General features: G+C 36.0%; 2 protein-coding genes across 5 annotated transcripts; both read left to right on the top strand.

The window, feature by feature from the left end:
- LOC18605728 lies at positions 912-6,030 on the top strand. 2 transcript variants are annotated; one of them, XM_018118455.1, is made up of 3 exons: positions 912-1,061; positions 2,174-2,453; positions 3,349-6,030. In XM_018118455.1, the coding sequence occupies exon 3, from the start codon at positions 3,487-3,489 to the stop codon at positions 5,716-5,718; it is 2,232 nt and encodes a 743-aa protein (XP_017973944.1). In that variant the 5' UTR covers positions 912-1,061; positions 2,174-2,453; positions 3,349-3,486; the 3' UTR covers positions 5,719-6,030. The 2 variants fall into 2 exon arrangements, with proteins under 2 accessions (XP_017973944.1, XP_007038974.2); XM_007038912.2 differs by lacking the exon at positions 2,174-2,453.
- LOC18605727 (probable trehalose-phosphate phosphatase F) lies at positions 8,243-16,107 on the top strand. Of its 3 annotated transcripts, none has more exons than XM_018116890.1 (10): positions 8,243-8,372; positions 13,710-13,892; positions 14,055-14,195; positions 14,307-14,378; positions 14,503-14,601; positions 14,694-14,747; positions 14,866-14,967; positions 15,124-15,201; positions 15,300-15,440; positions 15,583-16,107. In XM_018116890.1, the coding sequence occupies exons 2-10, from the start codon at positions 13,710-13,712 to the stop codon at positions 15,736-15,738; spliced, it is 1,026 nt and encodes a 341-aa protein (XP_017972379.1). In that variant the 5' UTR covers positions 8,243-8,372; the 3' UTR covers positions 15,739-16,107. The 3 variants fall into 3 exon arrangements, with proteins under 3 accessions (XP_017972379.1, XP_017972380.1, XP_017972381.1); XM_018116891.1 differs by lacking the exon at positions 8,243-8,372 and adding an exon at positions 13,315-13,434; XM_018116892.1 differs by lacking the exon at positions 8,243-8,372 and adding an exon at positions 13,612-13,630.

Below are 16,461 nucleotides of genomic sequence, written 5' to 3'. Positions count from 1 at the left end.
AAACATTGAATTTTTATCTTTATATATTTATAAAATGATATTTTATGATTAATTGATATTGTTTAAATATTGTACACAAACAATACGTCATATATAAATCTTTATACATAAATTATCAACACTGAAACCATAAAACTTTTTTCTTTAAATATACACTATAATGGTTTTTTTTTTTTTTGAAAGGAAAAATACACTATAATGGTACTTTAAAATTAATCATTATTAACCAATGTATCTATTGTTCAAACTTGATGATAATAGTATAACTATGAATCCATTTGTAATGGAGTTTTGTAGTCATGTTTATAGTTAATGTACACACAACTTTTTTATCTTTTTTTTTTCTATGATCCCTTTTATCTTTATCAGATTTATGACATAGGTATACTATGTACCGTATTATTTGTGTATATTTATGTACACATACATACGTGTTATATTTTTTTATATAAAAAATAGATTCGAATTTATTTATTATCGAAAAGAACACACATTTTTATTGAATTAAATGTCTAGATGTAATATATATTTAATTAAAAAATAAAAATTCTATCTCATCACGAACCATTTTGGGGATGTATTATTATTTAATAAACTTTTTTTTTTTGTAAAGTGCAAATAGAAGGAAGATGAAAATAGTAGTTCCTTCCATTAAAACATAAACAAAATCTACACTTTAATTTTTTTTTTTTCATAGAGAATCCAAAATAATAATTATTTCACCTAATTTGGGAATCCTACAAACCCATCACAAGAGTTAAAAACTAACCATGGTTAAGTTATTTTGCATCAAAACCCATTAAAATAAAAGTTGTATTAGGGTTAACACAAAAAGGTTAATACTATATTAAACCAACCCCATACTTACTTTCCTATTTTTTTTCCCTTTTATTTTATTTTAATTTCTTGGAGCCAACTTGAGGGGAAAAAAAAAGAAAAAGAAAGAAAGAAATTTTCCTCAGGTTCTCAAGGGGTTTTGACAAAATGGGTTACTGTACCTTATGATTCATGCTTGTCTCAGATTCAAAATTTCTTCACTTCAAAAGACTTTCTTTGGACAGGTATATGTTCTATGTATATTTTTATTTTTACTAACCTAAGTGGTTTTTTTTTGTTCATTTTGTCGAAGAAGTTTTCTTTTTGGGTGGTGATTTCTGTGGACTGTTTGTTGAAATTTTATAGAAATCTGGGGTTTTCAGTTTCTGCCGGGTAACAGAATTTGAAACGGCCAGATCCATTGAGACCCTGGAAAGTTCAATTTACTCTTCAGTGTCCTTTTCCAGTAGTTCGAATTACAGATGGGATTCTGTTTTTGGTTATTCAATGTGGCTTAAATGTCATATTTTTTGTTTATGGGGAAAGAAATGCCGATGAAAGTTTATATAAGGGTTGTTTCATTACCTTTTAAGTTAATTCATCTAGTTGTTTTCCGTGATTATATGGAGTTATTTTGGGTTCTCATAATAAATTTTGATCTTGAGAGATTAGCATTTTGCGGTTTTAGGCTATTGCAAACAAAAAAAAAAAAGAAAAAAAAAAGAACTAGTGAGGTTCTACGGGCTTGTTGCGTGGTGGTTATATGTAGATAGAAATATTAATGCGGTTAAGATTGAGAAATTGAGTTTGTCAACGGTATTCTCCAGAGGAGATGGTATGTTGAGTAAGTTAGCTTCATAATGGGTGAGGTGTAAAAATTCAACCATCTGTTGTATGACAGTGTTGTTGTTGCTCATAATAAGTTGAGGAATTTTGTAATCTGCATCAAAAGAAATTAAAGTGTTTTTTTTTGTATACTTATGATTTAGATCGTTGCTACGTATGAAACTTCTGACCATTCTGCATTTGGAATGTTGGTGATTGGTTCCTTTTAGTGAAGGTTAGTGTGCAAGAATTATGATGGAAAACTTTTAATGCTATGCACTTGGTGTTTCCTTGATATGTTTCTAGAGTCCGAACTAGGTGAGGGATGCGAGAGAAAACCAAAAAAACCACAACCAATGTGTTTTATATATTTGTGTATGAAATGGTAACTGATGGTATCAAGCTTATGAAATGGATAGTTAAGTGTTTACTCAGGATTTTATTTATCCAATATTTTGTAAGCTTGTTATAAGGCGCAATATTGTTATTTAGTTATTGATATAAGCAATGCATGATGCAAATGATTGATTAGGTCTGCAGAGTGGAAAGATCTCATCTATGAGAACTATTGTCTGGATAACAAAAAGTAAGCATGTCTGATCAATGCTATGATTATAGGTGGGCCCAGCCATAAAAGTTGTAGGATTTGGTATGTGGCATTGTGCCTATGGTTAATTTTGTTTGGATTAACTAAAAGAAAAAAACTGCTTGTCCCTGTTTCAACAGGCGTTGGCCGTTGATGAGGTGTCTGGGTGGTTCTATAGTTTTGGTTCTTTTGTCGTTGCATAGGCAGTTCTCAGACAAAAAAACAAGTATGCGTTTATATGTTCCACATACCTGAATTTCCATTATCTATCAATGTTCACGTGTTATTTATGCAGTAGTTGCATCTTTTCTATGTAAGAGTCTAAGTAGACATCTTTGACTATGTTCATAGTTATCATATTGATATCTGCTTTCTCCTCTTCTGTTTATAAGTACCTAATTTCCTCAAGTTGGTTGAGTTCATGGGCACATTTCCTTCTGAGTGTAAGATGTATTGTTGACCAAAGTTAACCTTTGGCTTGTAGGATTATTTGTTTCATAGGAAAAACATTCTTGTGGTTTGAGTTAAATCCATTTAAAATCCTCTCTCTCGCTATTTCCACTCTCATGCTCACTAGCATGAGAGAGAACTGATTAGTAATTGCACCACAATGTTTTTTCTTGGAAGGATAGTCTTATATTATTAATTTTACCAGCTCAAGTTGCATTGGATTGAAAGTAAACTTCACCATTTGTGATAAAATGGAATGTGTCAGAGCTTTTTAAGAAATGCAGGATATGGTATTATTATTATTTGAGACAGTATTGTTATAGTTATGAGTTGCAGTTTTTGTTCTACATATGCATTAGATATGTATTTGGAATGTATTGAAATTTAATAAGAATTTGCATTGATGCTTCTGCTTAAATAATGGTGAAAGTTATTTGTAGTTAACGTATGATTCTAGTGTCAGATAAAGAAATATGCAACCTGTGTTTAAGAATATGGATCTTTCTAGAAAGCAACCAAAACTTGTGTTTCAAATAAAGATTTGTCTTGTTTGTTTTTAGTGAAGTATCAGCTTATAGAACATTATCCTATTGGTAATGCATTTCCTTCTCAATTAGTTTTCTAATTCAGACTTATTCTAATTTTGGAGGTTTTTTTTCCCTTCGGACCAGGCATCAAAAACTAGGAGCTGTTACCTCTGTCGTAAAGCATGAAAGAGCCTTAAGCTGTAAATCGTGGGTTTTCGTTGGAGTTTTGTCATATTCATAATACCTAGGTCAGAAAGTAACACATTAAACTACCACAAAATTATGGAGTGTAACAAAGATGAGGCATTCAGGGCAAAAGAAATTGCTGAAAGGAAGGTTACAGAGAAGGATTATGCTGGAGCTAAAAAGTTTGCTTTGAAAGCTCAAAATTTGTATCCTGGGCTTGATGGTGTTGCCCAGATGTTGACAACACTTGATGTGTATATTTCTGCAGAGAATAAAGTGAGTGGGGAAGCAGATTGGTATGGTATGCTTGGTGTGAACCCATCGGCTGATGATGAGGTGGTGAGAAAACAATACAGGAAGCTGGCTCTGATGCTTCACCCTGACAAAAACAAGTCGGTAGGTGCAGATGGTGCTTTTAAGCTAGTTTCAGAGGCCTGGAGCTTGTTATCAGATAAGGCTAAGAGACTAGCATATAACCAGAAGATAAATGTCAGGGGAACACAACAGAAGTTTCCTGCACAGAGTGGGGTTTCATCAATCCCGCCCAGAGCAAATGGCTCTCGCAGTTCTAGTTCTACTGTAACTTCAAATGCTAGGACTCAGAACAGTAATAGCCGGGTAGGTCAAACCTCATTCCCTTCTCCTTCTAATAAAAAGCCTGCTACATTTTGGACTGTTTGCAATAGATGCAAAACACAGTATGAATACCTCAGAATTTACCTGAATCACACACTTTTATGCCCTAATTGTCATGAGGCATTTTTGGCTTTAGAAAAGGCCCCACCTCCAAATGTTTACAGGTCATCAAATTGGTGTAGCCAACAGCAGCAGGTTTCAGGGCATCATGCTACAAATAATAATCAATTTAACTATGGAAAAAATTCGTCTAGCGCGCAAAGTTCAGAACGTGATGGATTGGCCGGTCATGGTTCATCTATTAATGCAAGCTTCCAAGGGGGTCCTTTCTCTGGGGCAGCTGGTGTTAGTAGCACTGTTGCACCACCTTCCACCAGTGCCGAAGCTGCAAGTGTTGTTCGGAATGTACAAGAGAAAGTGAAAAGGGAGCGTGAAGAAGCCCTTAAAGCAGAGAGACTCCTGAAAAAGAGAAAAGAAGATATTCGTGTTAATGGTTATGTAGGTAAGATGACAACTCAAACGACCATGGGGAATGGACCTTGCTTGGGAACGGGTGTTTTTGGAGTGGGAAGTAATTATGGGTACTCTGGTAACAATAACAAGCCCATCAGTGAAAGAGAATTGTCATTGTTTGAAATTCGAAACATGCTGGTGGATAAGGCTCGGATTGTGATTCGTAAAAAACTTAAGGAGTGGAGCTCAGTAACTGAAGCACAAAGTGCTGACAAAGTTAAAGAGAAGATCAGAGAGAAAGAAAATAGGAAACAGAGGAGCACGGCAAATGGAGATGCACGAGATACCAATAAAGAATATCAAGGTAAGCATTCTCCTCCTGCTGCTTCTCCTGATGACTCAGATACTGGAATTGCACTATATTCGATGAATGTTCCAGATCCTGATTTTCACAATTTTGACTTGGATCGAAGTGAAAGTTCTTTTGGAGATGACCAGGTCTGGGCTGCATATGACGATGATGATGGGATGCCCCGTTTCTATGCTCGAATTCACAAGGTGATCTCCTTGAAGCCTTTTAAGATGAAAATTAGTTGGCTTAATTCAAGAAGTAGCAGTGAATTTGGTTTGCTAGACTGGATAGGCTCTGGTTTCTCCAAAACTTGTGGGGAGTTCAGAAGTGGCAGACATGAAATTAGTGAAACATTAAATGCTTTCTCCCACAAGGTTCAGTGGTCAAAAGGTAACCGTGGAGTAATTAGAATATTTCCTAGTAAGGGGGATGTTTGGGCTCTTTACAGGAACTGGTCTCCCGATTGGAATGAACAGACGCCAGATGAATTGATACACAAATATGACATGGTGGAAGTGCTCAATGACTATAATGAGGAACAAGGAATCTCTGTGATCCCTCTAATCAAGGTTGCTGGTTTTAGGACAGTTTTTCATAAGCATATGGACCCCAAGGAAGTCAGGAGGATTCCGAAAGAAGAGATGTTTCGCTTTTCCCATCAGGTGCCTAATTACTTGCTTACAGGCCAAGAAGCTCATGATGCTCCAATGGGATGTCGTGAGTTAGACCCAGCAGCCACTCCTTTGGAGCTACTTCAGGTAATTAATGAAGCTGCTGAAGCACCTATGGAAGACAATTCTCGGAAAACTGATAAAGAGACATTCAAGAGTGCAAGAGAAGGTGAGGCAGATGAACTGGTGGAGATTTCATCAAAATCCCAGGAATGATAGTTTGTAGAGAATAGCAAAACAAGCTAAGGATGATTAACTAATGCTGCTTGCCGAGAGAAGCATAGGATGCTGATGTGTAGATGATGGTGAAAAGGCTAAGAATATAGAATATGGAGACTGCTGACCACACCAGCTTGGTGAGTTTTGATATTGTAATCTTGGTCCAAACTGTAGAAATTGCTTTTTTTGTTGTGCCATAGTTGGATCCAAGAGCGGTCCATGTTTTTGTATTTTTGATAGTAAAGCTTCATTAAAAAACTCATGCTTGATTATACTCAAAATTTAATAGGAGTTGCTTCTTGAACTGTATTCCTGTTGTTTACAGTAGGTTTTTTGCTACACATAAAATTGTCCTGTGTGTGCCACGATTGTGAGGCCTCACCCTAACACTATGGATTACCCTTAAGTCAAAGGAAGCCTTATTTTGCTACCTGCTCTGAGGGTCAGGTTGACATTGCTGAAGCATTACCTCCTAGCTCTACACCAATTCCCTCACTCCTTGGACCATTAATGCCTATTTGATTATGAGAGTGATCATAAAATGACTGAATAAGGCCTTCGTTATTCACATTGCCTGTTGCATTAAAGACTTACAGTGCTTTTCTTCCGACATCCGAGGGGTCAACTTGGTGGGCTTAAATTTCCACATTTTTCATTGCACAGGCCAGGGAAACGTCGATTCTGTTGTGAAGTGCTGAACTTGAAATCTGGGGTCCACGAGTATGTCAGCTTGCCATGGGGCATGGGCCGGGGCCGGCCACATTCACTTTTTGGCTGACGACAAGAGACAAATCCCAAACTGAATTCCACCCCTCCAGTCTCCAGAATAGGTTCGCCAAATAATACAAAGTGAATAAAAGATCCCTCCCCCATCATGTTGTACGAAAAAACTAGCAAAAATCAATACCGTTTTATTGACTTCTTGTTCGTACTTCTATTGGCATATAATTCAGAAGCGTATAATTAAATGCATAGAATTTAGTTTGGCATCTTCCTTGTTGTATATAGTTAGGAAGAATTGAATGCAGAAGACTTGTCAACCATTGAAACGGAGAATCTTAGGACCAACTTCATTTGTTTAATTGGTGGGCATATGGCCAGAAGAGAGGACCTTGCAAGTTCAGAAATAAAAGTATGCTAGGAAGTTTCATGGGCAATTCCCATTTTGAAGACAAATTCAAGGAACTTCCCGGTTCCAAGTCCACGAAGACATTTTTTAGCTTGGGTTCCGATGCAGCTAGTCTCCATGCACTGTTACATGCAGACACATTTGCTCCCTCGATTGAAGACCTAAGCAATAGGGGCGTTTGCGTGATTTTGCTTCTTCTCTTTCACCTTTTCAGATTAATTAATTATTATTGTATATAAATCAAACAAAACAAACCATATTTTCCCTTTTTAATAATGTGTATGTGCCATTTTTATTTCAGAGTGGTAGAAGTTTGTGCTGCCCCGCAACTAAGGGTATGGCTGTTAAGCCCTCTCTTACTCTCTTAAGATGGAAAAGGAATCCAATAATTAGGATTCTAATACAAATACAATGTATATATACATATATACACATATCAAGTTTCTCCTTTTTATGTTTCTTTCACAAGGAATTAAAAAGCTTGCGTAACCTGCCAAACACCTTTGTTCAGCACATTTTTTATACGCCTCTTTCCCATTAAATAAAAAATAATTAATCAAACAGCTCTAACACTTTCGTTGCTTTAAGCACCTTAACTCTTTTTCCCCAAGACTGTAAAACTACTATTAATGATTTTTATTTGGAGAAAACATAATTTCAAATTTAAAATTAACTATAAACACAATAGTTTACGTGCCCCAAGGGACTCTGTTAAATGTATTAATTTGTAAAATATTATTGTTGTCTTTGTACATAATTTCCCTAAACCAGCAGGATTAAAATTTACACTTTCAAATAAATGACTACTTATATACTTTCAAACATCCAATAACATAAAACCCTAAGTTTAATCTTTACCAAAACTGTAAAACTTCCTATACAAAAATTTGGTCTCCCAGTGTAAAATTTGCATGCAATTAATATTTCACAATCAGATATAGATATTTATTATTATTCACTGAATATGTAGCGATCATTACCAAAATAACCCTTTTTTGTATATAATATATATATATATATATTTCTAATTACAGTTGTATATGGAATTTACATTAGAAAGTGAGAACAAATTCATGATGAAAAACGTGACAAACTGACAAGAATTTTGGCCAAGACACAGAGGTATGGTATTGGTAAAATAACAGGACTAATTTGGTCATTGCAAAGCAACACCAGCAAACATCAAACCTGGTAAATTCTAGGAAGTTTTAATGCAGAAACGAGTAAATGACTGACCTTTTAACAAACTTCCAAAATCAAATATATATTATTATTATATATAAAATTCTCCCATAAACCTTTTCTCTCTCTCTCTCTCTCTCTGTCCCTCCTTTCCTTCTATAAATAAAATCCCTCCTCCATCTTGCTTCCCCTCTCTCTCTCTCTCTCTTCATTTTTCCTTGTTTCTCTCCTTTTAGGTTTTAACCCTTTCAAGCTCTGTTCTTTTTCTCTGCTCTGTGGGATTCTCGACCGTATAATAAGCATCGACAACAATTCTCTCGACAAAACAGCTTAAATTTTGGTAAGCATTTTCTTCGGTTTTATATTTCATTTCCTAATATGCCTTTCTCCGCATATTACTTTTACTTTTACGAAGCATTAATGTCGTTTTGTTTCATCGTATTATCCTCTTTCATGCATTTTCTTGTTTGGTTTGTTGTGATCTTACATTAGATCTTTCTTAGTTTTGAATTATAGCATTGAAAGTTCTATTTTCCTTTTACTGCCAATGGCCAATGTTTCGATATTGTGGTAATTCCTCTTTTTTTTTTAAGGTTTTAATTATTAAATTTTCGGCTCGTTGTAGCCGAAATGCAGCGAACAAAACGAAAAAGCGGTTGGTGTTCGTTCCTGGACCTTCAAAAAGATCCACCCCTTAGGATTCCCGGTGACGCACGCGACTGATTCGCGCGTTAGTCCCCGGGCCCACGGTATCAGCTTCTCACGCGCCGTGTAGGCCCGGTCTTACTGTGCAAACCCGCCCTTTTTCAGTTCCTGAGAAACTTAATGCCCTTTTCCTATTCAAGGAATGAAACAAACGGCTTGTGAGCCGTACAAGTGTCACTTTGTAGGCCCGACTATTGACTGGGCCAAAGGCCCATTTGAACCGACAGTAGACTTCATTGTCTCTCGGACCCAGGCCTCGACCTCCTTAGTTTTAATCAGTCGTACAGAGGACTGACATGTGGATCTTATCTGCAGGATACCCCAGGTGTAGGGTTGAGATTGTAGGTTCCACCGACTAGTTTTAAAGGTTGTAGTTTTATAAAATAGTGGTGGGGATGGGGGGTAGGACCGCCCACAAAAGGCACTTTTGGACAAACGACTTATACCCGAAAAACGGTTAGAGGCATTTTTTGATAGTGATGAGTACTTGTTTGTCTAGATTTTTGCATGCACTTAACAGTGTGGTATTTCGATTAAAAGAGAGGACAAAACATTTCGAAAATATAATCATACGAATAATCTAAATAAGATATATAAATTTTTTATTTTTTTATATGTAACTACTTACACATTGTTATTGTTATTGTTTTTGTCTTTTATATTTCAGAGTAGACTATATAATACAATCTTTCAATAAATTAAGCTTATGCCAATTTCCAATTTTGCAATTTTCACTTTAAAAAAAAAACAATATATTGGTAAACTTTTCTAATCTTTTTTTTTAGACTTTCTTTTTTCAAAATTTCATTTGTAAGCCAAAAAAAAGGAAACCATATTTTATGACTGTTTTCAAAAGAGTTGGCAAGTGAAATTTAATAAGTATGCTTACCGCATACATAGTAGTCTGCCTCTTTCTCTTATTTAGTATAAGCCTTCACTATGTTTGCACTTTTTGGGGGACAGGTTAAGAGTTTGTCTATCTTTTAAGACGTTTTCATTCGTTTTGTTTATGAAATCGTCAAGGTTAGCACTTTATCCCATTGGTCTATGCTTTTTTATGTATATCCCAATTGGTCCGATATGTTATTCATCTCACCATAGCATTGAGACGATAAATCGAATTCTAAATTTTACATAATGAAATTTCATTTCAATTTAATTAGAAGGTCAGGTCTTCCATGAATTTTTCTTTTTTAGAATTGAAAAAAGGTGAATTTAAATTTTACATTTTAAATATAGAGATCATACATCAACCGATAAATTAAATGATCAAATACAAAATTTCTATTCAAAAACACTTTAGTTTCATGAAGTTTATGCATTTGAATAATATGCCAAGAGCAATAAAAAATCCTTTGCCTTTCTACCAACTCGTAAAGGAAAAAAAAACAATCACCGTTATTATACGTTAAGAATACAGAACCAACTATCAAGACAGATTCTTTTAATTTACATTAAATAAGCTTGTATCTCTATGCTGAGATTTAGGTGTCTAACAACGGACCGCCATTAGTCTGTTATATGTTGATTCTCAATTAGGTGAGAACATGGGATAAATTAACTTAAAGCACAAGTCATAAGTCAGCAAGGTGTCACTAACGAGGCCATGCATTGGCTGCTTTTACACTTAATTTATTCCCTAGCTATATCAATTCCTTAACTTTTCTTAATCGCAATATTTTACTCTATTTTACATTGATACTACTATAATTAATCATTCAAACTGTAGTTCCAGGCAGTTTCTTTGGACCCAGACATTTCGTCCTTTGTGCGGTGTCTGGTTCCACAGGGCCTTTTTTCCACTTACTCTAAACCGTGTCTCGACGTGTCCTCCTTAAACACCCAGATGTCCCGCTGCTTCTCAATCAACCGTTTACCTCTTCGACACGTGAATCCGTCTTTATGTACTAGAAAATATGTTACACCTTTCTTTTTTTTTTTTCCTTAACCCAGGTTCATGGTTTTTTCAATGTTCACACCTGACATGAGTAGGTTCAAAAAGTCATCAAGATTTTCTTTAAAATATAGAAATAAAGAAATAAGAAAAAAGGACAAGTCAATTCATGGCTGCATTGGATACACGTGTCTTCTTGGAACGTGTCATGTTGAGCAGCTCTTGTTTATTGGGTTTTGGTTATGCGGGCTGCACGAGTGTAACTATTAACTAACAATGGAGTTTGGCTTCTTCTGCTGATGTTGATGAGGAGCATGTTGATTGTTGGGGTCTCTAGAGTTAGTGGATGTCAGAGAACAAATGGAAAAGAAAAGAAGGAAGATTGTTCGATAATTGATAGTTTTCGTTTATGTACGCAGAGAACAAAGTGAAAGCTGTTTTTCCTCATCCTTCTTTTTCTATCGTATCAGCTTTAAATGTCAGATAAAATTTGTGTTGGTTTGTGCGTTGTCATGTGAACAAAAAAGGTGATGGAAAAGAGTAAAAAACCCCACCAAATGTTGTTTCCATCTGGTGCATGCTCACTGGACCTAAGAAAATCATTGTTAGAGGGGATCAAAGAACCTTTCATGAAAGGAAAACTACTGTTTCCTGGTAATTATAGAGCCGTATTTCCTTTAGTTAATGTAATCTGTTACTTTTGCTTGACATAGAATCCCCTTTTTTATTAGGAGGAGACATGCTGGGCGTTTCTCTTCTTTGATGAGGCTTTAGTTTGATTTTGATTGTAGCTTTGTAGGAAGCAATCATGTCTTCAATAGCTTTAGGAGCCTATGAAGAAGTTACTAGGAATGTTTGTTTCTTTGAAAATTCTAACTAAATCATGTCAGTTATCTCTAATGAAAAGAACAAGGCCGGAGATTCCTAGCAAGCAGCGGATAGAGCTTAGAAGTTCAAATAAAATCATTTTGCCTTTTCACTTTTACTCTAATAGTAATGACTGGCTTGCTACATTTGCTTTGTCTTTTAACTTTTCATGGTTAAAACTCAAGATGCATGCATGTTTGCTTGTTTTCTCTCGTCCACACACGAAACTGATGTGTCAAAATTGTTTTCCTTGGTCGCAATAAATTCGAGTCTTTATCTCATCCCCCACGGATTTGAAGATGGATGATAATATATCAAAAGGGGTTTGTTTTGAGTCCTTTCAATATTTACTCAAACGAGAAAGAAAAGTAAGTAATAACAATAATATTATTCTAATTCAGCTGGCGGCAGGGGTTGGAAATGAGGCAAAGAGGGTAGTTGAAGAGTGCAGCCAGATTGAAGCTACCCATAAATTTTTCTATTTTTTTCTCTTTGTTCATGTTTGTCTGAACTTTGAAAGACTGGTGTCGAGCCATAGCTGTAGTAGCAGATGTCAGTGTCAGCTGAATCAGCTGATGGCAACTCTAGTGAGACAACGCATTACAGTGGGCATGAGCATGCAATGTCGACTCATCATATCTAACTTATCTGATAAATCACGTTGCCCCTGTTTTGTTTTCTTCTTGTTTCCATGTATTCTCCTTTGACAGGAAGTTTTCAACTGGACAGTGACCTTTCTTAAACCATCCATTCTGGAGAAAGCCCGCTATCATGCTTTTGTAACACTTGTAAGGTTATATTGCTGTTTCCATGAAGGTGGCCTAGAGAAAAAATTAATACTACCATTGATAGCAATTTTCATGGGCGAAAAGGACTTGAATCAAAATGTTGAAATTGTAAACCCCATAATAATTCTTAATTGACTCAGCTAAATATGATCACATGAAAATGATTTTTGCCGCTTTATATAATTGTTTCATGTCTGTATATGTGTAATGGTACACCGCCGACGTCTAAGTAATTTAGACCCTCAAAGATATATTTGACCTGCTTTTCTTTCGTAATCAAACAGGGCATTTTAGTTGAAAAATTTAGGAGCATATACAGTAGTGCGTAGAAATAAATTAAGAGCCTTGTTTAAGTGGTCAAATTGTTTGACTTAACACATGCAATAAGAAGAATGTGGGTATTCCAGACACTACGAATTCAATTTGTGTTACTCTGTAAACTAAGGAGCCCCAACCCTACAAAAGGAGAGAAGAGAAACAGGGAGAGACAGAGAGAAGAAAAACAACCGTATGTTGTGCACCGAGCGGGAATACCCGGGCATTGAGGTAATCAAATTAGAAGAGCAATTCCCTTGGGTTTGCTTAGCATATTCCACCATGAATGATTGAGCAGCAGGTGCTTCATTTGTGGTAAATAAATCATTGATTCTTTTCATTTGTAAAGGCCACTAACTATGACTAGTACCTAAATCTAAAATCGACAATAATTTTTTGTGGCAAACCATCTGCCTTGTGGGGCCCACTTTTTCTTGGGCTTGGACTTTAATTGTCACTGGACTATCCTGTCATTGGTCATTTATTCGGACTCTTTTCTATTTTTTGGTTCTTTCGGTTTAGCTATGATTAGATTTCGAACATTCCTTTATTGTTTGATGAACAATTTTTTTCCTTCTTTTTCCCGTAAACAAAAGGAAAGCTTTTTGCGTATTAATTGGTTTTTCTTTATTTTTATTCGTTACGCATTTGTTTTTGCTTTGTTATGAAGTATTTTGTTTTCTATATATAGAGTTATGTTGTATGAAGTCGTCGAGCCAGTGGTGAAGGATTTTGTTTCTTCTTAATTTCCCTTTTCCAGAAGTGAGGAGAGTGTATGATAGTCGGCAGAAGTTTGAGAACAAAGCCCTTCTTTTTGAACGTTTCATTAATTGGTGAGGCCTGAGGATTATGCTAGTAGAATATAGTAGGAGCACCTCTCCTCAAATGTTTATTGATTGTTAGAATGTTTTCCTCTTCTTTTTTTCTTCTTTTGTATTGATCAATATTTAGTGATTAACTGTTCTATATTCAGGTGATCAAATCGCTAGCAAGTTTCATTCATTGCCATATATATAACATATACTAGTAGTTATGATTTCATCTGTTAGCCTCAAAGAAATGTTCTATATGTATGCTTTCTAATGAGGTTATTTCTGTTTTATATTAGATGATCAAGAGAAACTTGGCAAAGTTTAACGAGACAATGGGGTTTCAAATATCACATTCCAATAAGCAGAAGGTGAAACCTTTCTTTAGGCCAAAGAATGATGATAATGATGGTACAATTAATGGCTCCGTGAAAGGGATAGAATTAAGCCCACCTGATGTTGCAGGCTATGATTCATGGCTGGTAATTGAGTAGTCTTTCATCTACTTCCAATACATGCTCATTATATCACAATGGCTCTTTAAAATTCTCTGTTGGCTTTGGTTGGCGTTTACCATTGTTGCTGTTGTACATTAGCTCTTCTTTTTGCATGAATATTATCTCTTATATTTCTTATGTTATCAGGTGAAGCACCCTTCTGCATTGAACTCATTTGATTCCATAATGAAAGAAGCTAAGGGGAAAAAGGTCGTCGTGTTTTTAGATTACGACGGCACTCTGTCACCAATTGTTGAAGACCCTAATAAGGCCTTCATGTCCGCTGAGGTAGCCATTCAATATTACGTGTGCATGCACATAAATCTCCACTAAAGTACTACACAAAATCATCCCTGTTAGTCATGATTGTAAAATAATCTTACAATCTCTTAATTTTAGATGCGTGCGGCTGTGCGTGAAGTTGCCAAGTATTTTCCAACATCTATAATCAGCGGAAGGAGCCGAGATAAGGTAAAATAAATCTATGACATGGTCAGTTGAGTCAATTTTGAAAACTTATTTGAGCCTATTGGCTGGTTTACTGGCTAGTTTATAAACCTAAGCTGACGGTATCAAGCCTATCTTTTTGATTCAGGTTAAACAATTTGTACAGTTAAGTAATGTATATTATGCTGGAAGTCATGGGATGGACATAATGGCACCACCCAGAGCAGTGACGTCCTGTGATAAAAAGGTCAGTTGCTTTCTCCAACCCAATGAAGCTGGCAAAAGTATGCTTCTAAAGATCAATTTTTAATAAGCTCGGTTACCTTTTGGATTCCATAGGGGAATGAAGGCGCCTTTCAACCTGCGAAGTTGTTTTTACCTGCAATTCAAGAGGTAAGCTAACTTTGCAGAGGAAATTTGGTCTTTCAGGAGACTACCTTAGGAGATACATTGCAGGCTTTTCCACTCATTGTGCATGTATTTACATAAATAAGTTATTTCTTGGTGACAGATATCTGTGGTGTTGGTAGACAAAATTAGAGGAATACAAGGTGCTAGGATAGAGGACAACAGATTTTGCATCTCTGTTCATTATCGGCAAGTTCCACCAGTGGTAAATTTCAAACAAACCGACGCACATATACAACATTAAACATTTTCAATGTTTGCCATAGATCAGTTACATATCATTATAATAGTCTTAGGTCAAAACACTTTACTATTGTTAACTCTTTAGTTAATTTCTTGTAAAATTGGATTTCATATGCAGGACCATGAAATTTTGAAGGAGAAAGTGAAATCTCTAGTTGAAAATCGTCCAGAGTTTCGTCTGACAGAGGGTAAAATGGTAGGATAAATCATTTCCAGTTTCTGTTTGTAGATTTGGTGTGTGAATAACTTTTGTCCTCGCATCCTGAATTTTGTCTGTGCAATTCATGTAAAAAGGTTTTAGAAGTCCGACCATCAATAGACTGGAACAAAGGTGATGCCCTGAATTATTTGCTTGACACTTTAGGATTCAGCAATGCCAAAGATGTTCTCCCACTGTACATTGGAGATGATCGGACGGATGAAGATGCGTTCAAGGTATTTTTCCTTGTTCCCTTTTTCTACTTTACACTTATGATTGCTTTGAGGTTTAATTCATTGTACATCTGTGACATGTAATGTAAGACTATATTACTGATAGGTAAAATCTTTTCAAGACAACTAATGTCTCATCTTTCAGGTCATAGCAGCTAGACGGGAAGGGTTTCCCATCATTGTTTCTTCCACTCCGAAGGATACCAATGCTTGGTACTCCTTACGTGATCCGCCAGAAGTGTTAGCTTTCCTACTACGTCTAGCCAAATGGAGGAAATCGGAGATTCCTTTCTTCAAGTAGATCTGTCTGTCATGTCAGCGGTTCACATATATGTAGTGAAAGTGTATGTACTGAAATAATACTAGAGGAAAAGGGTCTTTCAATGGATGGATCACTTTAGGTGTTTTTGAAAGCTATTGTGTATCCATCCAGCTTGTAAATTAATGATATACCAGTTATCATTTTAACCGCAGGCTCCAAGCCCCTTTTTTCCCCTTCATTTTTAATCTGGGGCAGGATTCTAGTCCTTCACATTACTGGTTTGAGAGTCAGTGGTTAGTCACCCTGAGAACCAGAGCGGCCGTTGTCCCCCCCCCTCAAAGCTTTTGTAACTTTTTGGTTTGTTGGATTATTACCCATGAATGAAGGGTCTTATTATCTTCCTTTTGATTGGTTTCTCTTCTTCAAACCGAATAACAGGTAGAAAATAAGAAACGGGCATATAAATGTTGATGGACATGGATCTAAACTAGGGTTGTCTTCAAAGTCCAATTTCAACTTGTGGTCAATGCAGCCCAGGGCCAGGAGTGAGATGTAGGGAGAAGTTAAGGAAAATAAGTTGTTGTCTTTCCATGTTTTGGATTTGATTCGACCAATGCCACTATTGCAATAGGGACCAACACGTATACAACCGAGATATCCATTTCCTTTCAACTTCCAAAGTTCTACCCCTATTTTGGGCAGACAGGATCAAAAAGACGAATAAACAGCCAAATTGATGATGAGGCAATCCATTAGGTCACT

The sequence above is a fragment of the Theobroma cacao genome, chromosome 3 (genome assembly GCF_000208745.1).
Source record: "Theobroma cacao cultivar B97-61/B2 chromosome 3, Criollo_cocoa_genome_V2, whole genome shotgun sequence".
Lineage (NCBI taxonomy): Eukaryota > Viridiplantae > Streptophyta > Magnoliopsida > Malvales > Malvaceae > Theobroma > Theobroma cacao.
This window is presented reverse-complemented; position numbering and strand designations above follow the sequence as displayed.